At 36.7% G+C, this 13,682-nt stretch overlaps 1 protein-coding gene and 1 non-coding gene across 2 annotated transcripts; both read left to right on the top strand.

Annotated features, from left to right (window-relative positions):
* The first annotated feature begins 595 nt into the window (after positions 1-595).
* LOC113672943 (uncharacterized) lies at positions 596-1,799 on the top strand. The gene has a single exon (XR_016188491.1). It is a non-coding gene; the product is annotated as an uncharacterized LOC113672943 (transcript).
* A 1,322-nt stretch (positions 1,800-3,121) lies between these two features.
* LOC149042204 (uncharacterized) lies at positions 3,122-5,970 on the top strand. Its single transcript, XM_089212574.1, has 3 exons — positions 3,122-3,269; positions 3,826-5,407; positions 5,629-5,970. The coding sequence occupies exons 2-3, from the start codon at positions 5,209-5,211 to the stop codon at positions 5,856-5,858; spliced, it is 429 nt and encodes a 142-aa protein (XP_089068700.1). The 5' UTR covers positions 3,122-3,269; positions 3,826-5,208; the 3' UTR covers positions 5,859-5,970.
* Positions 5,971-13,682: the final 7,712 nt, after the last annotated feature.

The following is a 13,682-nucleotide window of genomic DNA, read 5'->3' as shown; positions in this document are numbered from 1 at the left end:
AACAGATCAATAGAGATACCGCCAACATGTCTCAGTCATCGGACTCATCACCAAAGTAAGTATACCTTTAATAATGTTTTTTTTTTTTCACATGTAAGATGTTTATATGGAGTCTTGTTTTTCAATCATTATAAGATAATTTACATGTGCCTATTCTTCTCTTTTCCAGAAAAAATTATCAAGAGTCCAAATTTACATGTAAGTAACCACAGTATTTCATTTAATACTTTTTTGCCTAACAAACAACTACATACCGGTTACTCTGGACCACAGTAACACTTTTATGTAATACTTACAGTATTTAGTACTTATTCAAATTTAAATGAATTCTAAACTAGTACCGGTAACTTCAAAAGTCCATGTCAGTCTTACACTTAGTTTGATACTTAGTGAAGACCACTATACAATAGCAGTTCCAGTAATGAAGGTTTTGCTAATTATTTCATTAAGTGAGTAAGTGAGATTGCATTCTAGTCTCACATAGCATACTCTTGGCAGAGACTTAATGTCACTAATGCTTCAAAGTAATTGAATGCATACTTCTTTTCCAATCTAATAACTGCTTAACTTTCAATTTTCAGCTCTTGAAGGATATATGCATGGCTAAAGTAAAATCAAGACTGCATCAAATGGAACAACAAATTACTTTGACCTCAAGCTCCAGACATCTGACGATAAAACTGTTCGCCTTGTTTGTTTTTCACCACCAAAACGGAGCGTTCTTCTAACTGCATATGAAAAAAGATCACCAGTTAAAATAGAAGCCAACTTGAACCCTAAGAAGAAGAGTAGAAGAGTACACAGAAGAGTAGAAGAGTACACAGTTCCTAAGAGTGCTAAAATAATGCCAACTGAGCTAGAGTTCAACTTCAATGAGAATCTTGACAATCATTTACATGCAGTCAGTCAAGCACTTCAAGCCAACATCTATACCACTGTAGACCTTAAGGTCAAAGTCATTATCAAAGAAGAGAATAAGAATCCCATTGTTCAAGACACAAAAACCAGATACAAGTGTGACACACTAGTGGCTGATGAAACTGGATGTGCTAAGCTGGTGTTATGGGAGAACACAAAAAAATCAAGTGGCAAGAGGAAAGTCCTACCATTTCAAAAATGTAACTGTGCGCATTTTCGATGATGAGAAATATCTGAACACCAATGAATCCACAACAGTTGAAGAAATAGATGATATTCAGAATATCAATGTTGACGCACCAGAAATCAAGAATAATCTCCTCAAAGTGAAAGTGGTAGGAGTAAACATAAAGAAGTCACCATCTTGCTTGGCCTGTAACCACACATTTCCAACTAAAGAGCAACCAGCACCAGATGAAGAAGAAATAACCTCTACCAGTTGTAACATCACAACACTAACATCTTTCTGTAACACAAAGATGGTGGCACAAATAATTGTTAAAACTACTACTCAAGAATTAGAAACCTATACATGTTTCAATGATGGCATCGAGAATTTTCTCAAGAATGTAAAATCTCCTAAATCTTTGAAACAAATAGAACCAGCAGAACTTAAATTCCTAAATTCCTCCTCTTGAAATCTGGTCAACACACCATAATAGTTGACAAAAAGGCAAAAATCATAGCCCAATTTCTACCTGCCCCTAATCACCAGTCAACTGTAACACCCTGAGGGGCAGGAGGAGGCTTTTTGGTCATATATTGAAAGAGAAAATGTTACTTGTGCAGTAAGAACTGAGATTTCACAAATATTCTGATATTAATAATGTTTAATTGATTATTTTCTGTGAAACTCACGACTATTGTTTTTCACATTGAGTTCAGCAAAAAAAGGCAACACTCATCAATTTGTTACAAGAATGTGAAACTGTGCACATTCAGAGCTGTGGCAAACAGTGGTATCTACAAAAACTAGAACACCGGAACATCCACTAACAATGTTAGTGAACAGTTAGAATCAGGGTTGGAATTGACGGTTAGTGGTGAGCGATTAGCAGCTATGGTTTGCATTTACTGTTTTTGGTGGTTAGGATTTTTTAAAGGGTGTTCCAGCTGCTTCTAAGTTGTTCCGCTACAACAGTGTTCCTGGTTTTAGTACACGCCAAAAGTAGTGTAGTTGTGTTTGTAGTTAATAATTTCAAAAATGCAATCATTGCATCTACAAGCAGAACATCTATCTAATTTCAAACCATGAATTATGTAAATCGCCAGACGATGCACAAGATTGTGTTTTCTTATGTTGCAGTTTAAAAAAATTAATGGAGTTTTTTTTGTTAAAAGGCATTTACATTGCTTAAATTGCCAGTGAATGCACAACTTCAGTTCTGTTTAGTTATCTTGGGGTTAAAAAAAAACTGGATGCAGTTTTTCATAACCTAAGTTATACTGGACTCATGTGAACAGTTAACAAATGTTCATGTTGATTTTGTTAAAAAGCATTTACATTCCTTAGAGTACATTACAGGTCGAAAGCAGCAAAAGTCGAATTGTGAGCCAAAGATAATTACTTAAATCCACACAATTAAAGCGTTACATTAGCCTCACTTTATATTGTAGTTAAAACAAAACAACCTCTTTGTATCTACAAATATGCAAAGATGACTTGAATAAACTGTTACTGTTATTTCTTTACAACTAAATAGTGTTACAGCCTTCCAAGCTTCAACCTTGGTTCATTATCTTTGTTCACTGAAGTGTGATCCAGGAAAGGTCTTTAGCACTTCATCATTCTTTAATATAAAGTCTTCAAATGCCAACAAGACATTGCCCCAAATTTTGCTGAACATGAATAATATAAATAGTATTTATCAAATTTTCAACCCAAGCAACAACCTTAGGCCACAACACTTTACCTTCACTGTCAGAAAAACTTTTCCCTCTACCATTCTTTTTTATTTGTTTTTTTTTAACGGAAATCCACATTCATTTTCCTATCTTTGTCCTTGTGCTCACATCCAACCCTTTCCATTTGATTATTTGACAAACACCTGACCTGTGTTGACTTCAACTTCATGCAGCAATTCCCATACTAAAATCCTTACTTACTATAGCTGAAACCACGTGCACTCCCGCGAGTGCTATTTTATAATCGTGAAGCTGTTTCCACCTCTTCTGATTGGCTTTCACCTATCATTACTCAGCAGACTCAGTACGGCGAAGAGCCAATTTGTCTGCGCATGTACGATAAATTATGCGATGAAGCGAAGGATTGTTGCCTCTCTAGCCGCCTGAAACTTTGTCCTTCCCAGCTTCGTGGAAGAGCAGCATGGACTCATCCGCGATAGAGAGTAGTATGAGAATTCTTTGAAAATTACTGAATGTCGGGCATTTAGCTTATTGGGACCTATTAGGGCAATGAGGACGTAGGAAAACAAAAGATCGTAATTTCATGTATCACTTGGTGTTGCGAGTGCGAAAATGGTTGAAAAGCCCAGTACTCTCTCGAAATAGTTTTTGAGTCAGTCATGCAATGGCTAAATGACCGGCAGCCCTACGCATTCGATAAATTTTACGAATCAAATGAACTTAGCCCTCCCAAACAATCTGATGTTGACCACGAAGTGCCAAATGACCCTCAACATGCTTTATATCCCACACCTAACGCTTGGTTAAGTTTAAATGCACAGCTTAAATTGTATAACTTTAGCTACTTAGCTGTATTGACTGTCGAACGTTTCTTTAATTTGAACTCCAAGAGTTTTTTGTTCGAACAAATAATATTCCTAAATCAATACATGTAAATATCTTTCTTCCTTCTCTGATCTTTTTTAGTCACTCTTGATAGTGAAGCAGAATATCAGAGTCCTTGTTGATTCAATTTTTACCTGTAAAACTGTTCTTTTTCAGAACCAAGTATCAGCTTGCACTACCAACGGAAGGTGAGTTTCGTAGATAGATGAAGGAATAATTAACAAAATGGTGAACATCACATAGTTATCAGTCTGGGAATTTGAAAGAGTAAACTGTTTCTCGTTCCACCCGCAAACATATCTCCCAACAAAGTTATACATTTCTTTGTGGAGACACGAATGCATTTATTTATGTTCCAATTGTCTTGAAAAGAAAGTAGAATTGTCAAAAAATGTTCACCATGGTGCAAAATTGTATTTTGGCTCATCATCCAAGACTTAAAAACTTGCACAATTCATTGTTAAGAAGCTTTGGAAACATTATGCAGAGCCAGTAAACTCAATGATGATAATGTTATATACAGTTCAAGCATTTTGTGACAAAGTGAGGCACAAAATATGAGTTTCTTTTGCTGATTTTAAACCAGCTTTGGTGTAGATTGAAGAAGGCCTACTACAGGTAATTACATTTTTGTCTGTATTCCACCTACAGGATTTTGACCTTAAACTTAAAGTTGAACATGGTATTGACTGGAAAAAAGGAGTCAAGGTTGATGATGAACTTGGTAATTGCATTTCAGACACCGTAATTATAACCTGTTTTGATTTGAATGTACTGGTTTTCATATTTAGTTAACACTGTTCACATTACAAACCTTATAGGTTGAATATATTGGATTTTGAGATCAGGCTGGCAGATTGTGACTCACTTGCCCAGTGGGTTAGAGGATTTTTTCAAGGACTGTTCAAAGTACAGAATTACCTCAAGTCTAATACCCTTTTCACATCAGCAAAACATGTTCAGTTCAACAGTATTTAACTAAATGAACATCAGGAACGGAGAACTAAACAACTGAATTTCCTATATGCATTATTAACATAGCGACTAACTTGTATTTTCAATGTGTCAAATTTGAAGTTGACATTCCTTGGCTTGAGTACTACGATGAAGAGCGAACCCTTGAAACATCAGGGTAGAAACTCTCTACCATGGCCAATTTACATCATCAACTCGTTGACAGTAAAATTGATGAAACCAAATTATCTAATTTTAAAGTGTGTTTAATTAACAAAACAGCTTGAGAACATGCTCAAGCTTTGGTGTGAATTGGTTACTACTCAATTTTTTGTCAACTTACAGTTAGAGTTAAGTAGAACTGAATTAGTATTTGAAGTTTCTCTGGTGAAGTGAGTATTGCATTATATTTGTTGCTAGGCAGTGTGAAAGTTTTCCTATGCAGTCTTGCTAATTTTCACAATCTTCAGATTAAAATTGATAGAAATGTGCATTGTGCCAATGTAGGCTAAGGTGAATAGCTAATATATCACATTTTCTGCTTATTTTGGAGTTTGTAGACTTACCTGCACTTTGTTTTCTTCAATGGTAACACAACTTCCAGATTGTTTACATCTGACAATGCAGCACAAGGAGGTGTGTAATTTGAGCTATAAGTTTCATGGGACCCAGGATTGTGAAGTGGAGAAAGTGGGTCTTCTGGAAGATTTTGTGAAGTCGTCGGTGGATATTACGAAAACTGTCAGGTTTATCACTTTTTATCTTTTGGAAAAGGATACCAATGGTGAGTAAGATTATTCCAACCTTCTGTTTGACACAATGAATTGTAACATGGAAAATTTGTGAGGTTGACCAGTAGTGTGCAGTACATCCTCCATCAATGTTACTCTCTTAACAATGAAATGGTTCTTTCTACAATAGCTTTTTAATGTAGTTGGGTTTTTTTGTTGTAATATAACTTGCAAATGAGTTATCTTATGGAAATCTGTCTCTTTTGTTTGGTAGGTGTTCATTTGGTTCCTCAAGAAGAAGAACTTTCCATAAGGAAAGTGGATGAACATGAAGGTACATCAACCTTCAGCTACAGGAGTAATCCTGTGATGGATAAAGTGAGTCTTTCTGAATATCGACAAATCAACAATTTTGTTGGTGTTTGGCCAAGTAAAAGAAGGCTGATGAGTGTCCTGTGGCTCCTTTCAGAATTTGCTGTGAAATGTTTTGGTAAGAGGAGATAGTAACTAGTCTAGAGATAACTTGAGAGTGTTGAAAAAGTTATGTGTAAACATGGGAAGTAAACAGTGGACAAGGGGAGAGGATTTTAGAGAGTTTGTCTTTAATAGCAGTCATGAAATGTGAGGTAGTGTTATTTTGGCTGGCTATGGAGTGTCAGAACGTAATGCCTACTTATTCCCAGACTTCAAAAACATTTATTTATCTATCAGTTGGAGTCATAGCAGACCAATAAAATCTCCTGATTATTTAACGAGTTTCATTTCAGGAAAGAGTGGAATCTTTGAAATTACTCATACCCAAGCTGACTACTAACACATTATTTCTTATTCATGTTTGCTACTGTAAATATAGAAAATTAGCAATGGGCAAGGGGAGAGGATTTTAGAGAGTTTGTCATAAAAGGAAGTTGTGAAAATGTAAAGTTGTGTGGTTTTGGCTGTCTATGCAGTGTCAGAATGCAATGCCTACTTATTCCCAGACTTCAGAAGCATTTATTTATCTATCAGTTGGAGTCATAGCAGACCAATAAAATCTCCTGATTATTTAATGAGTTTCATTACAGGAAAGAGTGGAATCTTTGAAATTACTTATGCCTAAGCTAACTACTAGCTCATTATTTCTTATTCATGTTTGTACTGTAAATATAAAAAAAATTAACAATGGGCAAGAGGAGAGGATTTTAGAGAGTTTGTCATTAAGGAAGTTGTGAAAATGCAAAGTTGTGTTGTTTTGGCTGCCTATGCAGTGTCAGAATGCAGTGCCTACTTATTCTCAGACTTCAGAAACATTTAAGCAGAAAATGTGCTATTTCACGGCAGGGGAGCAAGCTGAGTCCTTTTAGATTTTTAAACATTGAATTGAAAATCACTCGTTTTTATAACTTCCCTTATTAAATTTTTAGCCTATAAGGTGGCATGTAAGGTTTTTAAAATCTTTTCTTACACCACGTATAATTTTAGGAATATTTTTGTGTTATTTTTATGCAGTTATTTCTACAACAGTATTGTTAGCTTTCAACACCAGGGCCCCTCTTGATACCATCCATATAGCTGAATGGGTTACCCCATATAAATAACGTTTATCTATCTATCAGTGGGAGTCATAACAGACCAGTAAAATCTCCTGATTATCTAATGAGTTTCATTTCAGGAAAGAGAGGAATCTTTGAAATTACTTATACCCAAGCTGACTACTAACACTCATTATTTCTTTTTCATTTTTGGTACTGGCAGGGAAGCAGGACTTAAGTTCCAAGAAACCCAAGCAATAAACCATGGAAATTAATAACATGATGCATAATTAATAACAAATGCAAAAAGATTCGCGATTCATGCATGCGATTTTTTTTGGTTGGAAACTAGGCAACTTTTAATATTTAAAGAGATTAGTTTTAAGTCAGTGCTAGGTATCACAAAATGATCAGTTTTACCAGTAAATATATTATGAAGAAGTTGTAAAGGCCCAAGAAACCCAAACAAGGCTAATTTGTTTGTTAGGGGAAAACATAAAATTTAGTCATCTTATAAGCAATATTTAAAATCTATACCTTAATGTCATTCTTCTAGTTGAAAAGAAGGCAACAGACAATGCATAAAGGGATTAATTTTAAGGATCAGAGCCAGGTGTTACATATAGACAGTTTTGTCAACAAAGTTGATAATGCAAATTGGCCACAGAAGGTACATGGCCAACTCAGTTATAATGAGGATGTTGTAGATATGGTTTTTATTGACTTTTTCTTTTTTATCATTTCATGTGCTGAATAAATTTAAACACTGCTGTTGTGTATTTGTGTGAATGTACTTGAATCCTCTTACGCAAGAGAATAAAGCAAGCCAAAGGTTTGGCAACACTTAACCTTTCCCTTCCCTTCCCCACAATGAGCATTCATGTTTTCCATCTTGTTCTCCTAGCGTACATTTCCTATTACACTGACTAGAATTGTTTTTGAGAATAAGGAGCTTCTTAAATTGGTGATCATTTCCTTTATTCTCATAACCTTAACATTCCATTCAAGGGTGATACTGTAAGGAGACATTAGATGCCAGGCACTCTAAGGTCTACAGGTTAACCTGCCTACTTTTTATCAAAGTAGAAATTTCTTTAGGGAGTGACTTGGTTTGTAGTGGGCAAACTATCATCCTGAGTAACTTGTTGTGGATAAGTTGGGGTGTACAAAAGGTTGTGACGTTGGAAAAATAAATATCAGTATAAATACAGGAGATTTCGCACCAAAGACTTTTAGCACAAGTTTTGGACCGTTTGCACAATTCTTAGTGGTCACTTCGCACAATAATTATAAGTGAGAAACATCAAAAGGTATACTAGTTGATACTGATAAGACATTTCACCTTCACGTGTCACTTTTAATGAGATCCATGTCACTTTTAATGTAATCACTTTCCTAAGCTTATCTCGTGTTCTCCCAACCTCCCGCGTGTTTACATCAGGCTATGTAAACACGGAAACCATTTTACATTTCTTCAATATGTTTAAAACACATGATTTCATCCACCCTTTTCAAATGTAGTACCAATTTAGCATTTTTGACCCGCATAATAGAGTAGAAACGAACATGTACTTCGTTTTTGCTCATGACTTCGTTTTAGCGTTAAGATATTTGCATTTTTTTTCGTTTCTAACCTATATTGCAGACTCCACAAAATTTTTGCGATGCCTCCTTTTCACGGATGGCTGATCACAACTACAACATAGTGACACCTCCACGAAACCTGTCAAAAGGAGGATGTTAAAAAAAAACCAGAGGTCATATCGGGTAGATTTCTGATGACGAAATCCGAGCTCGCCCGATGTTGTCTTCGTGATGAAAGCCATATTTAGCATTTTAGGGCCGCAAAATAGAGTAGAAAGGAACACTTACTTCGTTTTCGCTCATGACTTTGTATTAGCGTTAAGATATTTGCATTTTTTTCCGTTGCTAACCTATAGGACAGATTCCACAAAATACATTTGACGCCTCCTTTTCACGGATGGCCGATCACAACTACAACGTAATGACATCTCCACGAAATCTGTCAAAAGGAGGATTTTAAAACACCGGAAATGATATTTTAAATACGAACTATCTTCGCACGAAATAAGGCATTGTGAACAGAAATACCTTTTCTTAAATAAAGCTTTTCAGATAAAACATCTAGGTATATGGTAAACTCGGTAAAAGCAACCACGCCCAAAACTATCAAAAATCTTCTGGATTTCTGAGGAAATAAATTTAACGCAATTACGTTTAGAGTTTAAGCGATTGTTTTTTTTTGTTTGTTTTTTTTTCATTGTTTTTTCTAATATGTTAATTGGTTGAAAAATTGAACATTACCTCTATTGGACGGAGACTGAGTATGAATATAATGTAGCAGGCGATATTACTTTTGTAGACAAGGATAATCCGTGGCTTGTCTCACCTATTACATGTTCTCTATCTGCGTTGTGCCATGATATCATTGAAAATATTTTACGATAATATTTTTACAATATTTAGATGAGGATTTTCAATTCTAAATGCAAGAGCGTACTCAGGGAAAGATCTACAAGAAACAGTTTCTTATGAATGCGTTTTAAAATTCTTTTAGCTGACTTGTACATAGATAAAAATTACTACATAGATATTTCACTTCGACGATTATCTTAATAAACAATTGTTGGGAAGTTCTGAGAATCAGTTTTTAATTTATTGACAGATTTCGTGGAGGTGTCATTATGTTGTAGTTGTGATCGGTCATCCGTTAAAAGGAGGCATCGCAAAAATTTTGTGGAGTCTGTAATATAGGTAGGCAACGAAAAAAAAAAGCAAATATCTTACAGCTAATACGAAGTCATGAGCGAAAACGAAGCACGTGTTCGTTTCTACTCCGTTTTGCGGGTCTAATATGCTAAATAGGGCCTTCATCACGAAGACAACATCGGGTGAGCTCGGATTTCGTAATCGGAAATCTACCCGAGATGACATCCTTCTGACGGATTTCGGAGTACGCTTTCCGGCCCGTTGTTGTGGGCCACCGTAATATTGTTTTGCCGTGAGTTAATTTTGTTTTGCCGTGACTTTTTGTTGTGCCGTGACAGTTGTGGGCCACCGCACATTTGCTATCTAGTAACTATGAAACCGAAGGTGCTGCCAAAATTGAACATTTCTTTAGTAATCTATACGAATCGATTTCATCATTATCAAAACGATCCCAAAGCCTAATTATCTTTGACTACATGTCACGATAGCGTTTTCGTTGAATTCTACCGAGTTTAGCTTGACTAACAAGTTCCTCTTGAAGCTCTACTAGCATTGCTTCGCTGTGCCGAAGTTTCAGTAGCAGATAAAATTGCAGCTGATTTATTTGCTTCGAGAAAAGACTTAACAATTAGACGAACAGACTTGGATGAAAAAACTTTTGGGCAAAAAGACCGTAATTCGGAAAACACACACAAAAAAGAATGTAACGAACTATGATGAGTAACTTACCAAGAAAACTGTCATCTGTCACTTGAGCGGAAAGTCTTTGGTTGTGTCGTATAATTTTCAAAACTATTCACTTGTTGGTTACAATGCTATAGTATAACTATTACACACCAAATACTGCTTGTCTTTGCATTTTGGATCAAATTGATGAACTCTGATAAACAATTACATCCATATCTCTACTATGTCACGGCCATGTTACCCGACGAATCATGCATATTTTAACTCGCTACTCGGTCAAGACTCGTAGAAATTTAGCCCTTTCCCACATTCATTTAAGCTATGGTACATCTAGATTTCTTTATTTGTTTTGATCTTAAGCTTGTATGATTACTTACTGAACGGCCAGTGTATAATCTTTGAATTATTTTGAATTCTTGAAACTTTCGTCAAATCATTTGTTTACATCACGGTCGCTATGACGCTTATCGATCGATACTGAACCCTCCATAGCTTAGGTAATTGTTATTAGTGGGCCGATGGGTAATTGAAGTGCACGGTCGACAAGGCTTGGATTTTCAGTATTTATTAAGTGAATGTAATCTGAAGCTGTGGAAATTGCGAAATCACAAACATTACGTAGAGATCTTTCCGTGCAAATGACATATCTGGCAGTAAAACTTACATTCGTCCAGCCTTGTGAGAACATAGAGTTATAAACTCGCCAGCATTAGAATATCCTTAGGCAAATCCTTGATCCTTACACAAATCCTTTGTGAAAACATGCATTAAACATTTTTTTCGTGAGATGGTTGATTATACATGGGACCAGGGAGTTAGATTTCAGGGGGAGATGGAGGTTTCGTTCGATTCTCGTATTTCATGTATATGACATGTTGTCGTTTCGCCTTATTTAAGACATTTATGCCTTGTTTTAGATGGTTTTAGATAGTTTGCGAGTGGCTGTAGATGTTTTTGAGGTGGTTGTAGGTGGTTGTTGAAATTTTTGAAGTGGTTGTAGATGGTTGTAGGTGGTTGTAGGTGGTTTTAGCACAGGCAGCCCAATCTCACGTTTAGAGAAAAAGCCAACGATTAATTCATGACCACGTCATCACGATCATATTTCGTTCCCCACGCTATTCCTTTTAACGTGTTCAAATTTTCAACGGTTCCTCTCGTAACTTAACACCGAGTCACACAACGCGTGACGGGTTCATGAATTAATCGTTGGCTTTTTCTCGAGACGCGAGCTTGGGTCGCCTGTGGTTTTAGTTGGTTTTAGGTCGTTCCATGTTTTAGTACTTACCCACACCAACCAACTCGCGTGCAAAGTAAGAAGACTATATTGAAGGCTTGAAATTATATTACGATCGATTTTCATCAAGAAATGGGCCAGGAATATTCCACAATAGTGCAAATAATCGTGAAGGCTGATCGCGGAAAAGCGCTTACGTGACGCTCGGTAAGCTGCTGGATGACATGTTATTATATACCAGACGTAAAAACTCTTCAGATTCTCAGTCTGCATTTTGTACCCACTCTGCAGTCTGCAGTCTACATTTTGTATCCGGTCTGCAGTCTGCATTTTGCACTAACAGGTATCTGTGGCACCAATACAGTTTATTTTTGGTTACATTTATTCGCACAACACACATAATCTACCACAAAATACCTGTCTGAGGTAATTCGACATTTTCGTTCTTTTCCGCGTTAACACTCTTCTTTCCTTTTGTAAGAATGTTGACCACTTACAATGTTTCAAGTAATCCACCCACCCTACAAAAAATAACTCTTGCATGTATAGCATGCCTATGTTTTAAAATAGGTGTATGCCCCTTAGCCAGACTTGAGCTCACTAATTCAGTATACTAGTCCGACACCCGTAGTATCACCACACTTCCAAGGATCCAGTACCATCCAGGTATCCCAGTTACCCTGCTCACAGGGTCTAGTTTCTAACTACACTGACATCAAGTTGTCAAATCACAACACTAGCACGTGCCGACATTCGATGTGAAGCACTCTCTGAATATCGAGTAATTAAAGTTGAACTGTTTTTGCTGTACCAGTATGCCTAATTGTTATTATATAACAAAGATATAAGAAATAAGTTTTCAATAGCTGTATTTGAAACTCTTAGAGATCGATAAAACATGCTGTTTGAAGGCGATCGAAGAAGGAGGGAAGACTAGTGACACAACATGATGTCCTTAGCGTGGGTCGTCATGTTTGCATGTTTGAAGTGGATGATGTACTGTCAAAACTGAAAGGTTTTTCGTTTAACAAAGGAAAAGCTATAGAAGTAGTCGTTCGAATAGGGAGTTCTTTACATTTTCATAGAGAGAGAGATATATTTGTACCTTTCCTTTCTTCAAGTAAGAATAGTGATCGTGTTCACAAGCATTTCGATCTAGTTGAAGTTATTACGTAAATAAATGTCTACGTTTTCGCCGTTGGATTTTGTGAAGATGAAATGTCTTATCAGTATCAATCAGTATACCTTTTATATTAATGTTTCTCAATTATAATGGTTACCGGTTACCTCGCCACCAGGGAGACTCGCCACCAAGGAACGATCTCGCCACCAAGCGAAGTCTTCTCGCCACCAACCACCAATAAAGAGATAAACTAGAATAAAGTAGTCGAGGAGAGTAGGATGTTCGAACGAGCACAATTCAAATCGGCCGAACGTTTGTGCGCTTGTCTGTATTTAAATCATGACCTTCAGCGACGTGTTAGATGTGTTCCGTTCCTAACTCATTGACATCAAAACGTATCGCGTTTGTCTTTTGCACGTAAGCGAGGAGACAAGCGAACAAACTTATCGGTTTCGAACGTGCTTTCGACAACATACGTTTATAAAGTTTGAGTACAGACAAGCGAACAAACTTATCAGGTAATTTAGTGTAAGCAACTGGGTTGAAAACGTAAATTAGCCACCGTAAAGGGTAAAAAAGCTGACGTTTCGAGCGTTAGCCCTTCGTCAATCGCTCTGACGAAGGGCTAACGCTCGAAACGTCAGCTTTTTTACCCTTTACGGTGGCTAATTTACGTTTTCAACCCAGTTGTTTACACTAAATTACCTGCTATACTCTCCCACCGACGCAGCACCACAGTTTCTTTAGAAACTTACCCCTTTGAACAAACTTATCAGCCGAACATCCTACTCTCCTCGACTAATCTCTTTATTGGTGGTTGGTGGCGAGAAGACTTCGCTTGGTGGCGAGTACGTTGGTGGCGAGATCGTTCCTTGGTGGCGAGTTCGCTGGTGGCGAGTCTGCTTGGTGGCGAGGTAACTGGATACCATTATAATTATTGTGCGAAATGACCACTAAGAATTGTGCGAACGGTCCAAAACTTGTGCGAAAAGTCTTTTGCGCGAAATGTCCGGTTACCCAATCTTTTAGTGGTACCTGACCTC

This window comes from Pocillopora damicornis, chromosome 7 (assembly GCF_964200805.1).
Source record: "Pocillopora damicornis chromosome 7, jaPocDami1.2, whole genome shotgun sequence".
NCBI lineage: Eukaryota > Metazoa > Cnidaria > Anthozoa > Scleractinia > Pocilloporidae > Pocillopora > Pocillopora damicornis.
The sequence above is the reverse complement of the archived record's forward strand: the minus strand, read 5'-3'. Positions and strand labels throughout refer to the sequence as shown.